The sequence below is a fragment of the Lagenorhynchus albirostris genome, chromosome 17 (assembly GCF_949774975.1).
Source record: "Lagenorhynchus albirostris chromosome 17, mLagAlb1.1, whole genome shotgun sequence".
Lineage (NCBI taxonomy): Eukaryota > Metazoa > Chordata > Mammalia > Artiodactyla > Delphinidae > Lagenorhynchus > Lagenorhynchus albirostris.
In genome coordinates, this window is record NC_083111.1 from 45,518,373 (window position 1) to 45,533,726 (window position 15,354).

At 39.4% G+C, this 15,354-nt stretch overlaps 1 protein-coding gene across 2 annotated transcripts in view; it reads left to right on the forward strand.

Moving 5' to 3' along the window:
- Positions 1 to 15,354, forward strand: part of VPS13B (vacuolar protein sorting 13 homolog B) — a 793,535-nt gene that overhangs the window by 621,861 nt on the left and 156,320 nt on the right. The window contains exon 37 of one of the 2 annotated variants that reach the window (XM_060128467.1): positions 7,832 to 8,034. In XM_060128467.1, the coding sequence (XP_059984450.1) occupies positions 7,832 to 8,034 (203 nt within the window). Of the gene's footprint in view, positions 1 to 2,208; positions 2,943 to 7,831; positions 8,035 to 15,354 lie in introns of those variants that run through there. The other variant, XM_060128455.1, reaches the window with a different exon arrangement.

A 15,354-nucleotide genomic window follows, 5' to 3' on the forward strand; every position in this document is an offset into this window, starting at 1 on the left:
GTCTGACCCACCTTCTTTCTTCTTGTTTCAGGCTCCCAAATGTTTGCCCGACCATTGGCTTCCTGTTTCTAGGCCATTTTCCCAAGGTCTCAGTCCCTACCTTTACCTTTACTCTCCTGAGAATTCTAGGTATCTCATTCTCTCTACCCGAGCAAGAAAGAATAGAATTTGTATGACAGTAGAATAATGTTCATGTGTTTAACAGTGTACACAGTTACACAAAAACTGTCAACATTTTGATTGTTTTTATGTAAAAATGCAAGTCTAGAATTTTTTTCTTATATCCCTCCTCACCCTAGCTAATAAATACCAATACTTCTAGTTGTGTAACTTTCGGGAGTTAAGAAGGACCTTCCACCAACCCTACTCACGTTCTTCTTTGAGAAGGGATAGGCACTTTCTGAGGAATATACGGTAAGGAATCATGATGCAAATTTTGTCATTCCAGTTCTAGTTTTAAGGCAAGACCTCAGAAACTTAGTACAATATCAGTATTTTGAGGCCATTGCTGCACAGTAGAAATATCCAGTAAGGTTCAGATTCTGTATGTATTAAGTTACTTCTACAAAGTAGATTTTATCATATGCTTACAAATATCTTCGTATAAATGAAAAGTGCTATAGAGGAGAAAGGTAATCTCGTTCTTCTGTATGCTCCAGAAAAAATGCTGTCAAGCCCATTCTTAATGAGACTTCTAGGGATAAATATCAGCCCTTGCTTTTGATAGTCTTTTCTTTGATAGATAATTACCTTTGCTTTAATAAAGTTGTCCTTTGTTTCTGTCTTAGTTCTTTTGCTTTAATTTTGACCACTCTCTCCAAAGTGATGTTTTAGGGATGATCAGACATCAACACATCAGAAGCAGTACTCTGCAGGTTTCTCACTGTTGTAGGAAGAGATTACAAATAAGAAAAGGGAATAGGCTAGAAACCAAATCCTGTGGTTTTGGATTAGAACCAGAGGTATCAGTATGAATTCATGATTTTTAATATATTTACTGATAGATACAGTAATACAGATGTGTGTGTATACATGGGCAGTAGACGCACATATACTTCTTAGCCCTCTCTGCTGAGAGGCCCTAGAAACAGTGATACCCTAGTAGCAATGAGCATACCTACCACCCAGATTTTGGTTTCGAGATGCCATTCTTCAGCAAAAGAAACCAAAGCTCTGGAGAAATGACTGATGCCAGAGATGGGATGGGAAAAATACAACTGAGCCTGAAACATCTTGTGGCCAGAAAGTAAAGAAGCTCTCAAAAAATGATAGGGGTATATCACAGTGACACAGGAACCAGCTTGGAGGGGTTCCCAATGGCCAAAGCTGGTTCAATTTAAGCAACAAAGTAAAATAAAGATAGTATTAGATTAGGACCCATAAAATAAATATCTATGAGTCCATACTGGTATAGATAAATAATTGAACTAATAAATAGAGTAGAAGGGACAGCTCTTTTTACTATAGAATACTAGTTAATAATTGTAGAAGAGTAAGAGAAATAGGAAATCAACATTACCACACACCACAGTAATAATTGTTGCAGGCAAGAAGCATTAATGGATGCTAACATTAATGGGTAAAAGTTTGATGTAATAGAGGATATTTGCATAATCTTCAGATATCTCTCCACAGGATACTTATTGTCTACAAATGGAAAAATAACCACTTCACAGTGGCGAAATCTGGCAGACACCACTTTAGCCATGTGATGAACATTAGTATTACCAGCAAGTAGTAAAACATCAATATCACTTTCCCCATGCACTGAGAAGGGTATCACTTCTCTGGTATTCTGGCCAAAAATGCATATAACCTTCTTCTAAAGGGAGAACATCAGATAAACCCAAATTGAAAGATATTCTGCAAAATAATTGGCCTGGACTATTGAAGAGACTCAAGGTCATGAAAGACAAAGAAAAAGCTAGAGGGTCTGTCACTGATTAAAGGAGACTAAGGATCCTAGATTGCATCCTGGACCAGAAGAAGGAGATTAGTGAAGAAAATGGCTAAATTTAAATAAAATCTGTAGATTACTTAATAGTGTTATGCCAAAGTGAATTTCCTGATTTCAGTGTTTGTACTATAGTTACATAGCTGGGTGAAAGATACGTGAGAACTCTGTATATTTTTGCAACTTCTAGGTAGATCTAACATTATTTCAAAATAAAAAGGGTTTCGTTTTTTTTTTTCTTTTTTTTTTTTTAGAGGAAGGGACTTGGAAAGATGGCTTCTAAGATCTCTTCCATCCAGCATTACTATTCTGTGATACAATGATGCAAAATGAAGAATGGCAAAGATTTAAGCACTTTTCCTTCCTGCCTGTCAATTAAGAAATATATTGTGACAGCTGAAAATAGGATCAGATTTTAAACTGTCATTTAGTACAGTAGGATATGTCCTGAATAACTATTGTCTTGACTAGTCCTATACTGCATAAGATGGTCCTTGCCTCCGGGATGGTCACACTCTACTGGTGAAGGTGGTGTGATCTTCCCTTTCAGTCACTTAGATTACTAAGGTCTCTCTTCCTTCATGTTTTAAAATAATAGAGTTGGGTAAAATGATACAGAAATTGGTAAGTCTTGGAAACCTACCTAAGAGTGAACCGTCAAAGTTCAATTATCCAATATGGGTGCCTGATGAGAATGATGAACATTAAATAAGATTTTTAAAAAACCCTAGGAGAGCTTTGATATTAAACACTTCTCGTGTGAGGGACCAATAGAGCATTCACATTAACATTACCACCAGATAATTGGGTATTTTATTGCAGGGTAATACGAAGATGCATGTATTTGAGAACAAAGGGTATCGTAATTCTGACATTCCCTTAATGCTCATTTGCTAGATGACTGTACTGAATTAAGCCTATACTTGTATACTCCCATTATGACAAATTTTTGAATAATGAATTGGTGTGTTTCATTTAGCAAGTACTTACTGTTGAGAAGTAAATATTTTAGGAAATGTAATGCAGTTAACTCAGAAATTGTGACTTAAGTTCTAAGCTCCATTAATAAAGATAATTTTTGATTTTTGGGTATTTGAGGGCCTGTTTCAATTTTTTTATTTACTGTTCTATTTTTTCTTTTTTTTTTTTTTGCGGTACGCGGGCTTCTCACTGTTGTGGCCTCTCCCGTTGCAGAGCACAGGCTCTGGACGCACAGGCTCAGCGGCCATGGCTCACGGGCCTAGCCGCTCCGCGGCATGTGGGATCTTCCCAGACGGGGGCACGAACCCGTGTCCTCTGCGTCGGCAGGCAGACTCTCAACCACTGCGCCACCAGGGAAGCCCCTACCATCATAATTTTTAACAAAAGTCTTAACCCTAATGCTTTTGTGAGTGTGATTGTCCTCTATGGAAGATTAGAAGTTGTGTATCTTATTTCTACAGTAGGAACATACAACATATATGCAGTTTTCAAGTCTCCGCAGAGTTGAAAAGCCAACGTGGGTACTCTACTTTGAAACGTGTATGGTGTGGGCCTAAGGTGTTTTTTAATCTTTCATCTCTCTCTTTTTTTTTTTCTTTAACATCTTTATTGGAGTATAATTGCTTTACAATGTTGTGTTAGTTTCTGCTGTATAACAAAGTAAATCAGCTATATGCTATACGTATATCCCCATATCCCCTCCCTCTTGCATCTCCCTCCCACCCTCCTTATCCCACCCCTCTAGGTGGTCTCAAAGTACCGATCTGATCTCCCTGTGCTATGCAGCTGCTTCCCACTAGCTATCCATTTTACATTTGGTAGTATATATATATGTCCATGCCACTCTCTCACTTCGTCCCAGCTTACCCTTCCCCCTCCCCGTGTGCTCAATTTCATTCTCTGCATCTTTGTCTTTATTCCTGTCCTGCCCCTAGGTTCATCAGAACCTTTTTTTTTTTTTTTTTTTAGCTTCCATATATATATGGGTTAACGTACGGTATTTGTTTTTCTCTTTCTGACTTACTTCACTCTGTATGACAGACTCTAGGTCCATCCACCTCACTACAAATAACTCAATTTCATTTCTTTTTATGGCTGAGTAATATTCCATTGTAAATATGTGCCACATCTTCTTTATCCATTCATCTGTCGATGGGCACTTAGGTTGCTTCCATGTCCTGGCTATTGTAAATAGTGCTACAGTGAACATTGTGGTACATATCTCTTTTTGAATTACGGTTTTCTCAGGATATATGCCCAGTACTGGGATTGCTGGGGCGTATGGTAGTTCTGTTCTCAGTTTTTTAAGGAACCTCCATACTGTTCTCCATAGTGGCTGTATCAGTTTACATTCCCACCAACAGTGCAAGAGGGCTCCCTTTTCTCCACACCCTCTCCAGCATTTATTGTTTGTAGATTTTTTGATGATGGCTATTCTGACCAGTGTGAGGTAATACCTCATTGTAGTTTTGATTTGCATTTCTCTAATGATTAGTGATGTTGAGCATCTTTTCATGTGTTTGTTGGCAATCTGTATATCTTCTTTGGAGAAATGTCTGTTTAGGTCTTCTGCCCATTTTTGGACTGGGTTGTTTTTCTGATATTGAGCTGCATGAGCTGCTTGTATATTTTGGAGATTAATCCTTTGTCAGTTGTTTCGTTTGCAAATATTTTCTTCTATTTTGAAGGTTTTCTTTTCGTCTTGTTTATGGTTTCCTTTGCTGTGCAAAAGCTTTTAAGTTTCATTAGATCCCATTTGTTTATTTTTGTTATTTCCATTTCTCTAGGGGATAGGTCAAAAAGGATCTTGCCATGATTTATGTCATAGAGTGTTCTGCCTAAGTTTTCCTCTAAGAGTTTTATAGTATCTGGTCTTACATTTAGGTCTTTAATCCATTTTGAGTTTATTTTGGTATATGGTGTTAGGAAGTGTTCTAATTTCATTCTTTTACATGTAGCTGTCCAGTTTTCCCAGCACCACTTATTGAAGAGGCTGTCTTTCCTCCATTGTATACTCTTGCCTCCTTTATCAAAGATAAAGCGAAGGGCTTCCCTGGTGGCGCAGTGGTTGAGAGTCTGCCTGCCGATCAGGGGACACGGGTTCGTGCCCTGGTCTGGGAGGATCCCACATGCCACTGAGCGGCTGGGCCCGTGAGCCATGGCCGCTGAACCTGCGCGTCCAGAGACTGTGCTCCGCAGCGCGAGAGGCCACAACAGTGAGAGGCCCGTGTACTGCAAAAAAAAAAAAAAATTAAATATCACAATTTGTATGGAAACACAGAAGGCCCCAAATAGCCAAAGCAATCTTGAAAAAGAAAAATGGAGCTGGAGGAATCAGGCTCCCTGACTTCAGACTATACTACAAAGCTATAGTAATCAAGACAGTATGGTACTGGCACAGAAACAGAAATACAGATCAATGGAACAGGATAGAAGCCCAGAGATAAACCCACGCACATATGGTCGCTTTATCTTTGTTTTTGTTTTTGTTTTCTTTCTGCGGTACGCAGGCCTCTCACTGTTGTGGCCTCTCCTGTTGTGGAGCACAGGCTCCGGACACGCAGGCTCAGCGGCCATGGTTCACGGGCCCAGCCACTCTGCGGCATGTGGGATCTTCCCGGACTGGGGCACGAACCCGTGTCCCCTGCATCGGCAGGCGGACTCAACCACTGCGCCACCAGGGAAGCCCCAAATTGTGAAATTTTTTGATGCAGGAGGGAGGAGATATGGGGATATATGTATATGTATAGCTGATTCACTTTATTATAAAGCAGAAACTAACACACCACTGTAAAGCAATTGTACTCCAATAAAGACGTTAAAAAAAAAAAAACAGCCGGACTTCCCTGGTGGCGCAGTGGTTGAGAGTCCGCCTACCGATGCAGGGGACACCGGTTCATGCCCCAGTCCGGGAAGATCCCACATGCTGCAGAACGGCTAGGCCCGTGAGGCATGGCTGCTGAGCCTGCGCATCCGGAGCCTGTGCTCCACAACGGGAGAGGCCACAACAGTGAGAGGCACCCATACTGCAAAAAAAAAAAAAAAAAAAAGCCTTACCTATGGGGGCAGAGTTTAGGTGGGGGGTGGAACTTAGGCAGGGATGGGGCTTTGGGTGGGGGGGGAGCTAGGTGGGTGGGGGGGGCGACGTTCAAGCGTGGGGCGGGGCCTCTGCTTAGGACCTGTGGAAGGTGGGGAGGCAGGATGTGGAAAGGAGGGCCTCTGTAGTGTGGGGTTCCTGAGTTTGGAGGTAGGGCCCTGAGTGAGGGTGTTTGTGTCGGTTTAGGCTCAGCTCATTGGAGGGGGTCTCCAAATGTAGAGGTAGGGCCCTGGGTGGGGTGTAGGGGCGGGGCTCGGGCTCTGCACGGCAAGAGGAAGGCTCCAAAGGCAGAGGGTTAGGCCCAGGAGCCCAACAGGCTTCCCAGTGCCTAAGTGGACAGGGAAAGCAGGCCCCGTTCCCTTCTGTTCCTTCATGCCCCCCCCACCGTCTTCCCCAGGGTCTCCCCCGTGGCCACTGGACCCCTAACTGTGGGTGCATCCCTCTGGATGTAGGAACTCCTCCCCTCCCCCTGCTACCCCTCAGGGGTGCTGGTCCCAGAGGTCTGGCCTTTACTTTTGCTCCCCCTTCCCTCGCTCCCACTCCTTCAGGACCCTCGTGGCTGGAGGGGCCTCTGTCAGCAAAGGATCAGGCCTGGGATCTCAGCAGGTTCCTAGGGGTCCAAGTAGGCAGGGGAAACCTAGCCACGCTCCCTTTTGATCCTCTGCCCTCCCAATGGTTCCCCAATTTCCCGCTTCCGTCTTGGGATCCCTTCCCCTCCCCCAGCAGCCCCTCAGGGGCGCCGGTCCCACCCCACCTCCACTTCTCCTCCCCCTTCACTCCCCCCGCACCCATGTCCTACCCCGTCACTGGGGGTTTCTCCCATCCCCTTAAGTGTCCGTGATCCCCCACCAGTACCTGGTAGGTGCCCTAGTTGTGAGGAGACAGGAATTCCGCGTCCTCCTAGTATGCCATCTTGACTCCCTCTTTCATCTCTTTTAAGGATCAAATATCATTAGAAAAATAAGCCATGGGCATTACATACGTGGTCTGGTGAAATTCAATATTCACAATGACAATTCAGAATATGAGCTCCTTAGGGGAAAGTTAACCCCACCACTCTAACTTTGCATCGAAATATCTTAAAGTGTGCCATTGGTTTTATGAAAAGGTTTTGATCTACACTTCAAGTTTAAGTTCAAAAGAAAAGCTACATTTTAAAGTGTATTCCTTTTCTGGGTATATTTACTTTGAACTATAGCATATAGTTTTTCTCATAAATCTAACCTGCCACTATCTGTTTTTAAGACTTTGTAAACTTCAAGTGGTTATGATGTGTGAAGTTTGGATTAAACTAAAATTTTTAGAAAACACATGTTATATATTTTGATTGTTTTGAATTTTAACATGGGCCAGTCAAAAACTTGAGTGTCTCTCAAAGTAATATACTGTATTCTGTTACTACAAGAAATCACAGAAAATTGCCCTCTCCCATCATGTTAACAATAGACAAATGAAGCAGTTGTTCTCATTCTTAAATGTAGTGTTTGAAAAACTTGCACAATTTAATGAAAATGTCTCTACTCATAAAACTTAAAATGCTCACACATGGAAAAAGTCATAACGTTTTGGCAAATATTGCTTTGTTAGGAATGTGAGTGAGGTATACCTGCTTCATAACTAGAATTCTATATAAATGGCATGAAACTGTGGGGAAAAGCCAACTGAAAAGAAAACTCTGACAAAGGATGAGTTAATACTCTTAAAAAATGCAGATAGTTCTTACCCAAACATACTTTTTCTTTGACAAGCAAGAATTATAACATATACCCCTCTTCATCCCTTCTTTTTTTTTTTTCCAGGTGTAATTCTTGGATCATCATTTCTACTCAGTGTAAATGATTTTCTCCTTAAAACAAGTCTCAAAGAAAGAAGTCGGATTCTGATAGGACCATGTTGTGCTACTGCCAATCTGGAAGCTAAATGGTGTAAACACAGTGGCAATCCAGGCCCAGAACAGTCCATACCAAAAATATCCGTTGATTTAAGAGGAGGTCTGCTGCAGGTCTGTTGGGATTGGCCCCATTTTCCCATAAGTTTTAAACTAGTCTTTGTTCATTGTTTGAACTGTTTCATTAAATTTTAAATCTTGGTGTGGTGAGAAAAGGGTATTGTCAGATTGCTGTTTTACTAAACTTTTTTAACAGCTTTATTGAGATATAATTCACAAACCATACAGTTCACCTAATTAAAGAATACGATTCAGTGGTTTTTTACTATATTCACAGTCGTGTGGTCATCACAACAATCCATTTTAAAACATTTTCACACACCCACCTCCAAAACCCTTTATCCATTAGCATTCACTCCCCATTATCCTCCAGTTCCCTCTCCAGAACTAGGCAACCACTAACTATTTCCTGTCTCTATATATTTGACTTTTCTGGACATTTCATGTAAATGGAATCATATGAAATGTGGTCTTTTGTGAATGGCTTCTTTCACTTAGCATAATGTTTTCAAGGTTCATTCATGTTTTTGCAGGTGCCACTGCTTTATTCCTTTTTATGACCAAGTAATACTCCATTGTATGGATATACCTCATTTTATTTATCCATTCAGCAATTAATGGTTGTTTAGATTCTTTCCACTTTTAGCTATTATGAGCAATGCTGCTATGAACATTTGTGTACAAGTTTTGTGTGGACATGTTTGGAATTTCTGAGTCAATAAACTTTTTTCTATGTGTAGACTTTTCAAATTACAAAGTAGTCAGCCTGTCTCAAGCAGTGTCATCAGCAATAATTTAAGAACCATTTCCTAATGACAGGTCGTTAGCTATTATGATGTCTGATGGCTAACATAATATATAACCTTACATTGCAACCTTTTATGCATTTGATTTGCAGCCAAGTATTGAATTTGTGAGGGTATCCAACTTATTTCTTGATAATTTTCTATTTGGATAGAATGTGTTCTTTTTTTTTTTAACATCTTTATTGGAGTATAATTGCTTTACAATGTTGTGTTAGTTTCTGCTGTATAAAAAGTGAATCAGCTAAATGCATACGTATATCCCCATGTCCCCTCCCTCTTGCGCCTCCCTCCCACCCTCCCTATCCCACCCCTCTAGGTGGGCACAAAGCACTGAGCTGATCTCCCTGTGCTATGCAGCTGCTTCCCACTACCTATCTATTTTACATTTAGTAGTATATATATGTCAATGCCACTCTCTCACTTCGTTGCACCTTACCCTTCCCCCTCCCCATGTCCTCAAGTCCATTCTCTACATCTGTGTCTTTATTCCTGTCCTGCCCCTAGGTTTGTCAAAACCTTTTTTTTTTTAGATTCCATATATATGTGTTAGTGTACGGTATTTGTGTTTCTCTTTCTGACTTACTTCACTTTGTATGACAGACTCTAGGTCCATCCACCTCACTACAAATAACTCACTTTCGTTTCTTTTTATGGCTGAGTAATATTCCATTGTATAGATGTGCCACATCTTCTTTATCCATTCATCTGTTGATGGACACTTAGGTTGCTTCCAAGTCCTGGCTATTGTAAATAGAGCTGCAATGAACATTCTGGTACATGACTCTTTTTGAATTATGGTTTTCTCAGGGTATATATGCCCAGTAGTGGGATTGCTGGGTCATGTGGTAGGTCCATTTTTAGTCTTTTAAGGAACCTCCATACTGTTCTCCATAGTGGCTGTATCAATTTACATTCCCACCAACAGTACAAGAGGGTTCCCTTTTCTCCACACGCTCTCCAGCATTTATTATTTGTAGATTTTCTGATGATGGCCATTCTGACCCATGTGAGGTGATACCTCATTGTAGTTTTGATTTGCATTTCTCTAATGATTAGTGATGTTGAGCATCTTTTCATGTGTTTGTTGGCAATCTGTATATCTTCTTTGGAGAAATGTCTGTTTAGGTCTTCTGCCCATTTTTGGACTGGGTTGTTTGTTTTTTTGATATTGAGCTGCATGAGCTGCTTGTATATTTTGGAGGTTAATCCTTTGTCAGTTACTTCATTTGCAAATATTTTCTCGCATTCTGAGGGTTGTCATTTCATCTTGTTTATGGTTTTCATTGCTGTGCAAAAGCTTTAAGTTTCATTAGATCCCATTTGTTTACTTTTGTTTTTATTGCGATTTCTCTAGGAGGTGGTTCAAAAAGGATCTTGCTGTGATTTATGTCAGAGTGTTCTGCCTAAGTTTTCCTCTAAGAGTTTTATAGTTTCTGGCCTTACATTTAGGTCTTTAATCCATTTTGAGTTTATTTTTGTGTATGGCGTTAGGGAGTGTTCTAATTTCATTCTTTTACGTGTAGCTCCCCAGTTTTCCTGGCACCACTTATTGAAGAGACTGTCTTTTATCCATTGTATATTCTTGCCTCCTTTATCAAAAATAAGATGACCATATTGTGTGGGTTTATCTCTGGGCTTTCTATCCTGTTCCGTTGATCTATATTTCTGTTTTTGTGCCAGTACCATACTGTCTTGATTACTGTAGCTTTGTAGTATAGTCTGAAATCCAAGAGCCTGATTCCTCCAGCTCTGTTTTTCTTTCTCAAGACTGCTTTGGCTATTTGGGGTCTTTTGTGTTTCCATACAAATTGTGAAAGTTTTTGTTCTAGTTCTGTGAAAAATGCCATTGGTAGTTTGTTTTTTGTTGGGTTTTTTTTTTCCATTTTGACTTTTAATTGTAATATTCTCCTTTATAGCCAAAGCAGATGTCACCGTTAATGATGTTAGTGTTTCTCTAGGTATGAGAAGATGCAAGAATTTCGGCTCAAAAAATCTTCTCCTGAAAATATCTAACTGTCTGAAGGCCTGTTCTGCCAGTTTTTCCCAGGGAACAGACTGCCTCATTCCTGATGTCAACTGTGAACTCCTTTCAGGGGGTATTGAAGGTCAGCAGCTGCAGTGGCTCATGTTTTAATCTTTGTAGAGACAGACAGCAAGTGCCAATGGCAAGTGCTGCTTTCCAGTCAGCAGGGCCCCTTCATGGTCATAAATTTGACCATGGTTTGGGGGGGCATTTCATGACCATTTCAATCCATGGGGCTAGGAATGCTCATTCCAAGGCCTGGAAAAGAGTTTTCTGGTAGGCTACTCAATGTGCTCTTACTGGACTAGGCCACAGGAGTAGCCAAAAAGTCTCTGGACCACCTGTCTTACTAGTCTCTTACAGTCCAGGAAAATATTCCCTCTTGTTGCTTCTTCCCATATCTAGAGTTACACTATTACCATCATTGATCTTACATGGAACCATATATCATCATTTGATGACAGGCTTAGTCACACATTTGGTAATGTAAGAAACAACAATTTTGTAAAACAGGTGAAATACAAATAACATAGCTAGCAGTAGTAGTGAAGTCATAAGTAAGAATTAAGCAAGCTTCCATTAGGTGTGGCCCAGTATATCCCAGGTTGTCTGACTTAGTCTGTTCTGTACCAATCCTTATCTTTAAGGTAAATTTTATATTGGCACTGTCCATAAGACACCCAGCCCAGTTTCCTAGTGTTACTAGACTGATTATCCTTACTATGATTTAATTGTTCCCAACATAGAGGAGCCTTTAAACTTAAATTACCATGGCCTGGTGTTAACTACATAAATCCGTCCCATAATTGTGGGAGGTCTTATTCCTTGGCTGAAATTTTGCTTGTTGCTATGATTGAGCCTGAGTAATAAAGAAAAATTTATGGCCAGAGTCACAGTAGGATCATTAATTGGCTAGGTGAGGGGATCCCACCTAGTAATATTAATAGTGGCCTAAATAGGACTATAATTTCTCTCTTCTAGAATAAATTTCCTAAGAGCCAACCAATTAGAGCCTTGGAGTAGAGAAATCCACCAAGGTAACCCAGAAGTACTAGACACAGGTAATTGGCCACAAACCCAACAACTGGATTGATTTTTAAAACTAGCATAGGAAAAAAAAAAAAAAAAAAAAAAACTAGCATAGGATCATGCCCATGATAGGAAAACATTTGATTCATATGCAAGGGTCCAAGAAGTCAAGAAAACATTATAAATGATCATACGAGTTAGGTCCAGAATCTTGGGCAAGCTGTCTACTTCTGATGTCGTCTTCTTCTCATCCTAGTATGAGGGTAGTTTCTCTTTTGTTTGAGCATTGTTTTAAGGTGATTTTGAGGTCAACCACACTCTCCATAGGCCAGTCCACTGCAGGGGCCCTTTGTGAGTGGTAATTAATCCAGGAGTCATTCCCTTCAGTTTCACTGTTCATCAGCTAGTTAAGAGTACCTGAAAAGTGTCCTTCCAACCAGGTTGGAGATAGTCTAAATTATGTCTGTTTTAGCATGCACAATCTCCTGGTTCCAGGTCCTGGGGCATCTGATCTTCATTCAAAGATAGATTACTAAGATAAACTTCAGAAACAAACTTAGAGTGTCCTTCAATTAAACTTTACATTAATATAGCATGACAGCAGGGAACTACCTAGGAGGTAAGTCTTAATAAATACAGACCCTCCATTAACAAAACCAGAATTTAATATTCACTGAAACAATCTTTTTCTCTCTAAAATTACCGTCATTTTTACCAAATGTAACCAAATTAAGAGTAGTTTGTTTGCAAAATAAGTCTGGTCTCAGTAAACTTGGCCTGATGATTTATATAACTATAATTGATGATATAGAATTCTTATGTGTGTGTGTGAAATTTTGATAAGGAGTCTCATACTGAACTTTTAAAAGATCTCTCAGGGCTAGGAAAGTCATACCAAGGGTTTATCACACATTTTGCCTAACAGATCTAGGTGAATTCCTCACTTTTCTTTTTTTTTTTTAATTTAATTTAATTTAATTTTTTTATACAGCACGTTCTTATTAATCATCAATTTTATACACATCAATGTATACATGTCAATCCCAATTGCCCAATTCATCACACCACCACCACCACCACCACCCCGCAGCTTTCCCCCCTTGGTGTCCATACTTTTGTTCTCTACATCTGTGTCTCAATTTCTGCCCTGCAAACCAGTTCATCTGTACCATTTTTCTAGGTTCCACATAGATGTGTTAATATACGATATTTGTTTTTCTCTTTATGATTTACTTCACTCTATAACACTCTCTAGATCCATCCACATCTCAACAAATGACCCAATTACATTCTTTTTTATAGCTCAGTAATATTCCATTGTATATATGTAACACATCTTCTTTATCCATTCGTCTGTCGATGGACATTTAGGTTGCTTCCATGACCTGGCTATTGTAAATAGTGCTGCAATGAACATTGGAGTACATGTGTCTTTTTGAAGTATGGTTTTCTCTGGGTATATGCCCAGTAGTGAGATTGCTGGACCATATGGTAATTCTATTTTTCGTTTTTTAAGGAACCTCCATACTGTTCTCCATAGTGGCTGTATCAATTTACATTCCCACCAAGAGTGCAAGAGGGTTCACTTTTCTCCACACCCTCTCTAGCATTTGTTGTTTGTAGATTTTCTGATGATGCCCATTCTAACTGGTGTGAGGAGACACCTCATTGTAGTTTTGATTTGCATTTCTCTAATAGGGATGTTGAGCAGCTTTGCATATGCTTCTTGGCCATCTGTATATCTTCTTTGGAGAAATGTCTATTTAGATCTTCTGCCCATTTTTGGATTGGGTTTTTTTTTTTAATATTGAGCTGCATGAGCTGTTTATATATTTTGGAGATTAATCCTTTGTCCATTGATTCGTTTGCAATATTTTCTCCCATTCTGAGGGTTGTCTTTTCATCTTGTTTATGGTTTCCTTTGCTGGGCAAAAGCTTTTAAGTTTCATTAGGTCCCATCTGTTTATTTTTGTTTTTAATTCCATTACTCTAGGAGGTGGATCAAAAAATATCTTGCTGTGATTTATGTCAAAGAGTGTTCTTCCTATGTTTTCCTCTAAGAGTTTTATAGTGTCCGATCTAACATTAAGGTCTCTAATACATTTTGAGTTTATTTTTGTGTATGGTGTGAGGGAGTGTTCTAATTTCATTCTTTTACATGTAGTGGTCCAGTTTTCCCAGCACCACTTATTGAAGAGACTGTCTTTTCTCCATTGTATATCCTTGCCTCCTTTGTCATAGATTAGTTGACCATAGGTGCGTGGGTTTACCTCTGGGCTTTCTATTTGTTCCATTGATGTGTGTTTCTGTTTTTGTGCCACTATCATATTGTCTTGATTACTGTAGCTTTGTAGTATAGTCTGAAGTCAGGAAGTCTGATTCCTCCAGCTCCATTTTTTTCCCTCAAGACTGCTTTGGCTATTTGGGGTCTTTGATGTCACCATACAAATTTTAAGATTTTCTGTTCTAGTTCCGTAAAAAATGCCATTGGTAATTTGATAGGGATTGAATTGAATCTGTAGATTACTTTGCGTAGTATAGTCATTTTCACAATATTGCTTCTTTCAATCCAAAAGCATGGTATATCTCTACATCTGTTGGTATCATCTTTAATTCCTTCATCAGTGTCTTATAGTCTTCTGCATACAGGTTTTTTGTCTCCCTAGGTAGGTTTATTCCTAGGTATTTTATTCTTTTACTTGCAATGATAAATGGGAGTGTTTCCTTAATTTCTCTTTCAGATTTTTCATCATTAGTGTATAGGAATGCAAGAGATTTCTGTGTATTAATTTTGTATCCTGCAACTTTACCAGTTTCATTAATTAGCTCTAGTAGTTTTCTGGTGGCATCTTTAGGATTCTCTATGTATAGTATCATGTCATCTGCAAACAGTGGCAGTTTTACTTCTTCTTTTCCAATTTGTATTCCCTTTATTTCTTTTTTTTCTCTGATTGCTGTGGCTAGGACTTCCAAAACTATGTTGAATAATAGTGGTGAGAGTGGACATCCTTGTCTCGTTCCTGATCTTAGAGGAAATGCTTTCAGTTTTTCACCATTGAGAATGATGTTTACTGTGGGTTTATCAAATACGGCCTTTATTATGTTGAGGTAGGTTCCCTGTATGCCCACTTTCTGGAGAGTTTTTATCATAAATTGGTGTTGAATTTTCTCAAAAGATTTTTCTGCATCTATTGAGATGATCATATGGTATTTCAATTTGTTAATATGGTGTGTCACATTGTTAATCAATTTGTTAATATGGTGTATCATATTCATTGATTTGCATATATTGAAGAATCCTTGCATCCCTGGGATAAATCCCACTTGATCATGGTGTATGATTCTTTTAATATGTTGTTGAATTCCTTTTGCTAGTATTTTGTTTAGGATTTTTGCATCTATATTCATCAGTGATATTGGCCTGTAATTTTCTTTTTTTGTAGTATCTTTGTCTGGTTTTGGTATCAGAGTAATGGTGGCCTCATAGAATGAGTTTGGGAGTGTTCCTTCCTCCGC